The 6,852-nt window shown below is 33.9% G+C and overlaps 1 protein-coding gene across 1 annotated transcript; it reads right to left on the reverse strand.

Annotated features, from left to right (window-relative positions):
- Positions 1–1,800: 1,800 nt before the first annotated feature.
- Positions 1,801–6,268, reverse strand: LOC132184288 (kinase-interacting family protein). The gene is made up of 3 exons (XM_059597861.1): positions 6,163–6,268; positions 5,299–5,482; positions 1,801–2,797 (listed from the first exon to the last, which is right to left on the reverse strand). The coding sequence occupies exons 2-3, from the start codon at positions 5,459–5,461 to the stop codon at positions 1,878–1,880; spliced, it is 1,083 nt and encodes a 360-aa protein (XP_059453844.1). The 5' UTR covers positions 5,462–5,482; positions 6,163–6,268; the 3' UTR covers positions 1,801–1,877.
- Positions 6,269–6,852: the final 584 nt, after the last annotated feature.

Genomic DNA, 6,852 nt, shown 5'->3' on the forward strand with positions numbered 1-6,852 from the left:
TACGGAACTTTGCCTTATATTACGGTCTCTTTTGGTGGTTTAAGTTCCATTTGATGGGCTTGGTCATTTATTTGACCCATTCCCCACAGTTTTCTGGAAAACTGTCACCTTTGTGTTTTATTTTCTTGTAATTTCCCTTCTTCTTTTTTTTTCCCAACATTCAATAGAAAAAATAATAATAATAATTTGAACTGGGGTATATAACGGTCATATGCTGACCAATTGTCCAATGTAATCATATTATGGGTACATGACTGTATGCTGGCCAATGACTATATAATGATACAGAGTACATGACCTTATGTTGGCCAATACATGACCATATGCTGGCCAATTATCCAAATATAATCTAATCAGGGGTATATGACCTTAGGCAAATGAATTCTTGCAAACAATTCTTGTCTTGATGCAACTCACGTGAATCTTGTACGTTGTCATGTTTGCATTTGCACTAGCACTGTTTTGACTTCTTCAAGGAAGAAGATGACTTTTATGCAAGAATGCACAACAATAGAGTGCACAATAACAACACTGAAAACTTCAACTTCAAGTTGACTCCTTTTTTTGGATGAAGTTCTTTTAGAGTCGGTTTGGAATTGCGTTTGAGCAATAAAGTTTTTAAGTCAAAAAACGCTTTTGGGTAAAAGTTTTATTTTTGAACTTGCCAAAAGTGCGTTTTAACAATTTTTAAATATTTTTGAACCCTTAAAAGTATTTTGAGTCATTTTTGGTCTCCAACAAAATAGCCAATTTATAGATTTTTCATCTAATATGAGCCTATTCACTGTTTAAATACTAGAGAATAAAAAATTGAGGAAAAATAATGGGTTCCTTTGTTTATTATATTCCTCTTTCTTTCTGCTATTCCCTTTAAACAAACAAATGGCCTTCAAGTATTCAATCTCTGCTATCATCTTTCACGTTTTTATTTTTTATTTATTTTTTTTTGCTTTCATCGTTGTTTTATGTTGCTTTGTTTTTATGATGCTTATTGTTGATCAGACTTATGGCTTTGTATTTGTTAGTTTAATGAGGTTGTTTGTTTACATTATCCTCCATTGATCACACGTTTCAATGGCAATTGAATACTTAAAATTGATTCAATATTTTTCAATATAATATTTGGCAAGAATAATTTAATGACTTCAATGTTCGTATACTAAAAAAAACGAATATAACATTTATATGTAAGGATATGATGTCAATTTAATGATTTTAATTAAGTGTTGGCAATGATATAATAAAAAAAAGAATGAGAAATATAATACTTAAATGCAAGTAGTGAAAGAAATAGATAATCTGTTGGAGAGAATAGAGAAAAAATAGTAGCTAAAGTAGATAGTTGTACTTTTTCAGTAACTATTTTGACTATTATTGCTGGAAATCTTTTACAAGTGCTTTCAATTTTTTTTTATTAAGCAGATTTTTTGAGTTTTAACGTACTTTTTAATCTCCTCAAACACATACCCAAACAGACCCTTACTCCAAAAGTCTTAAAATGAGCTTATGGTAGACTTGTTGGACATCTAGTTCGTGTATGATGGCCATTTAAGCTTCTCTTTGCAGTTGGGCACTTCTCATAAGTGCTAATCAATTACTGTATGGTTGTTGAATGAAGAGCCTCTTCTCGAGATTGTTGGATTAGCCCATACGGAGAAGATGAATCAGGAGTTAGAGCTCGACTTTGACCTGAACCCATTATGGACCATGAACCCAATAAAATAAATATAATATGAGGATTGTTGATGGAATATTATGGACTCTTTTTAATGAACCACCCCAGCACAATTAAGCTAAATATGACAACTTAACAAAAAGTAAAAATACTATTAATATTTCCCAAAAGCTAGTCTAGTGGTAGTTTTGAGCATAAGACATCATGAAGTGCAACCTGGGCTAAGCCCACAATGAAACAAATCCATGGTCATCATCCTCTCCAACCATCCAGGCCCCCCCTTCTTCCCACCACCCTTCTTCAACCTCCGACCAAGCTTCTCCATTTTAAAGCAACCACCACCACCACCACCCAAGGCCACGTCATCACCATTCTTCTCCTCCTGTTCAAAACCTTGGTCTCTCCTCACAAGCTGCTCAGAGTACTCCTTGTTCCTCTTCTCCAACCCATATATCTGCCCCTGAAGATCCTCAATCTTACGGTTGAGCATGTACACCCTATGATCCTCCCTCATCTTCAGCACACATCTTGCCAGCTCACTCGCCTTCCTCTTCATGAACATCGACTCCGCCGCCAGCCCTTTGTTCTCTTCCACCAACGCCGTCACCCTGTACCCCAGCTTTGCGTTGTCGTTTAACAGAATCAGCCTCTCGGACTCCAGCACCTCCAGCAAGCTCTTCTGCAGCCCTATCTTTCTCGATGATTCGCTGCACCGCCGCTCCATCATGGTTGTTTCATGCACCAGTATATCGTACTCCACGTTCTTTATCACAAGGTCGGCGACCACATCATCCCCAACCAGAAACGTTGTTGGAGGTTGTTGGTAAGACAGGGAGCTGCCGGCGTCCCAATTATCAGTCTGGTCTTCCTGATCATAGTAATCATTATCGACGGCTGAGATTTGGGAAGAGTGTCTGCTGTGATGATATTGTTGATGTTTGGCCAATGTCTGAATGTAACGGTCGGATAAGGTGATGTAGCCATTGTAGAGGTCTTGGAGAAGGGCCAGCAAGTGAGGTCGTTTTTGATAGTAAGATTGGGCACGTTCCCCGAAGGTGTCACCATTGTTGTCGTCTTCATCACCTGACTTTATTGCCAATATCTTCATCCTTTCGTCCAAATCTATAACAATGGGGTGAAAGTGAGAAAAAATGGAGCTAAGATAATTTACATAAAATAGTTTAATTTAGGGTTAAATTCACTTTTAACTCTTAAAGTTTCATAAATTTTTCAATTTGAATCTCAATGTTTAAAAATTGACAACGTACCCTCGTAATGTTTTAAAAATTTTTAATGCAGACCTGCTATTACTAATTTCCGACGGAAATATATAAAATTACATAATTACCCTCAAATTTATTTATTTATTTTTTTAATTTTCGTCTAATTAGACAAAAATTAGTAACGAAGAGCTTGAATTGAAAATTTTTAAAACATTAAGAGTACATTGCTAATTTTTAAACATTGAGGTTCGAATTGGTATTGAAAGAAATTAAATAAGCAACCATATTACTCAATCGACTATCAAGAAGAGCTAATTTGGGACATCAATTTCTTTCTAATTAGGTTAGATGCATTCTTTAACACACAAACATGTGCTAATTAAAAAACTATGTGATGTCGCACATGCAAACCTGACCAATTGACAAAAGTTGTCATATGTAAGAAGGGAAAGTTTGGAGTCATGAGTGAAAAGTAGAGGTCGATGACACTTGAAAATGTTTTGAATTATACATTTGGTTTTGTTTTGGGCCTTGAATACATGTGGCTTTGTTGTGTGAGGTCAGCATCATGGAGCCCAACAGCAGCTTATATGTTGGCAAAATATAACTCTCTATATATATATAAAACGTTACACCGACATTAGTAGGAACATGCATGCAAATCCAGCTATGCATAGGGAATGAGAATACTCAAACATTGTCAAGGAAAGTCAGAAATCACATACTGTCAACTGGTCAACTGTTGACTGATTGCCCTAAACAGTAAGGGGAAAAGACCCGGGTAAATAATATTTACTTAGAAAACATTAAAAAAAAATACTTGACATTTTTTTTAAAAAAATAATAATAAATTTATCATTTAATTTATACTTTAGCCATTATTTTCCTTAATTACCTCCCCTTATCCCATTATTTTTATAAATAAAACCTACAATAAAAAAAAAAAAAAAAACCCAAGTTTCTTGAAGCAGTAAAAACCAAGATTCACCTCAAAATTATTTCAAGAGTTAATAAAAGGGTACACGCATAGTAAACTACAGAGGAACAGAAAGGTCGATCTCATCTCACGAAAACCAACACAAAGAAAAGATATAGTGCAACAAGGCAAGGCATTGGGGTTGGGACACTTGTTGCTTTCACACGTTACCTTTCAAGTACTCAGGGCTTTCAAATTTCAAACAAAACTACAAAAATATATATATATATATATATATAATCTACTCTACAGTCTACATCCAGACAACTCATCATACCTTTTTCAAACAGCATATGGCGCGGAAAGGTCGCTGTCCTACTCCCTAAGCTACTTGTATATTTCTGACACCGTGCGCCATATCACGCGCCCAAACCAGGCGCGTGTGTGTCAGCTAAATGCTGTACAGTTTTGAATTCCCATCCCTGATGTAGATTGATCATAGATTCTATTTGTATTTGTATTTGAACCCTGTTTTTCTTTTTTAGTTATAATATTCATTTTAATTTACTGATCTCTCTTATTAAATAGAAATAATGATTTATTACTTTAATACTTAGGACCAATAATGCTATACTAACTCTCATTTTTTTAACATAATTTTTATATTTTTAAAATTAGTACTAAGATAATAAAATAGTAATTTTAAAAGTTACGTATAAATAAAAAAATAAGTGTAAAAAAGTAAAAAGTAAGTATGACATTACTCTTATCATGTCATTTTAAAAAAAAAAATGCTAAGCTTACAAACACGTACATTTTGCAAATGGATGTAACACAACATAATTAAATATGAAATAAATTTAAATTTTAAAAAAATTAATTAATTTATAAAATTTTTTCTGTAAATATATTTTTAAGCCTAGCATTTTTCTTTCCAAAATGTCGTCCAAAGTGACACCAAAGTTTTGACACAATTAAATTCACCACAAAACTAACAAATAAAAGTAGAAGGGTTTTCTTAAAAAAAAAAAATAAGGATTAAAATTAGAATTAATTTATATAATCTTATACCGTTTATTTAGTCTAAACAATTTTTTACACACAACCCTGACAAAAAATTTTAATTAAAAGATTTAATCTATTTAATTAAATAAATTAAATTATATAATTTTATTCTACTAAACATCAACCCACACAAATTGCGGAACAAGATATTCGAAAATCAGAATATTCAATTAGTTATATTGAAATAATATTTTTAATTTATATAACTAACTGAATTTTCTATAATCCAAATTCCTAAATTGCAACCCATAATATGAGTTGAAATCTAACAAACTCACACACGAATGGAACAGATAACAAAAAGTGGCGTGATTTAAGCCGTAAAGATGATGCATATTTGCTTTGTGAGTGCTCAAGAGTCAAAACTTAAAAATAAGTTGAAGGGTAGGGAAGGCAATTGGGTGTGGAGGGGTCCGTACCAGCAAGGGTGGACACGAGCCAGGCAGGCTTAGTGCTGCTGCTGCCATTGCTGTGACTGAAGCTTCTTCTTGGGGTTGGGGAGCATTGATTTTGACTCTCAGAAGAAGAATCGTACGGCCCTGCTTTCTTCCCGCTTGTCATCTCAAGCTTCGACAGCCCCATTAAATGTCCCCACCACACCACCTGCAGACACAATTATTAACAAACATGTTGGGGATTCATGAAATCCTTCCCAATAAATCACTGAAAATTTGCATTTAAAGAGGATAACCGTACAATATCTGATCCTTCTTCTCTCTCAGCAGAAAATTCAGAGAAGGGTACATTTAAAAAAAAAACGCAGATCTCGAGGACATTTAATGTAAAATCAGAGAAGGGAACATATATCATACACTACACTACTCCCCCCATTGACGAACATTCACGGCGTGGGAACACTAATTACTAATTACCCAAATCAAAAATGCAAGTTTTCATCGCCTACAAATGATTTTTCCCAAGTTTTCTCAGAAAATGACTAAGAAACCATTTCAAAAAGAACGAAACGCTAAGAAACGCTAAGAAAACAGAACAGAAACGCTAAGAAACCGTTTCAAAACCTTGGTGCCTGTAAAGGAGTAAAAATGACTGATAAATAATATAATGCATTTGAAAGAAAGATCGATGAAGCATCAGAAACATATAATAATTATGGAGAGCGAACATTTTGTTTTTTCGTTACATATTTTCAGCAACAGAATGAGAGGGAGGGATAGTCCAAGCAAAGTATTGCCTAATAAGAAATTTACACCGACACAGAAAATTCCCAGAGAAAAAAGAAGCACAAAGACCTCGGCTTGAGGCTACAGAGGAGAGAGAGTTACCGGAGAGTAAGACAAAGAGTGAAAGGCCTGAAGCGCTGATGCCCGGCAGGCGGCAGGGTGGTGTTGTAGACTATAGAGTGAAGGCCTGCGATATATATATATATATATACATATATATATATATATATAAAAGTTACAGAGAGACAGACTACTGTACTACGATTGCCAAAGCATGACATCATCGGCCATGACTTTATATCCAATTGACGACTAGAAGACAAACACCTGTTTTGTCACCATCTAATTCGATTTTGTATTTGATTTTCAAATATGTATATACGGACGAAGTATTTAAAAAAACAATTAGATAAAACTAATTAAAATCTTTAAAATCCCGTCTTAAATTCGGTCAATCTGAAAAAAGTACACGAGGGGATTGTGAAATATTTTTTTCCTAAAAACCCTCAAGATCTAATCCTTTTATCAAATTGTTAATTTCTTTCAAGATAAACAGATGAAATTCTATCATTTAAACAGTTAAAAATCCCGTCTTTTAGGGTTCGTTCATTTCACTATTTATCATTCAAACAGTTAAAATCCCGTCTTAGGGTTGGCTGTATGATAATTTGAAGGGATAAATATAAAATTTGTCATTGTGAGTAGCCTAAATTATAAATCACTCTTTTTGGTATAAAAAAAATAATTTATAGGTTCATGTAATTGACCTAAATTATAAATCACTCATTGTAG

Source organism: Corylus avellana, chromosome ca6 (assembly GCF_901000735.1).
Source record: "Corylus avellana chromosome ca6, CavTom2PMs-1.0".
NCBI classification, from domain to species: Eukaryota; Viridiplantae; Streptophyta; class Magnoliopsida; order Fagales; family Betulaceae; genus Corylus; species Corylus avellana.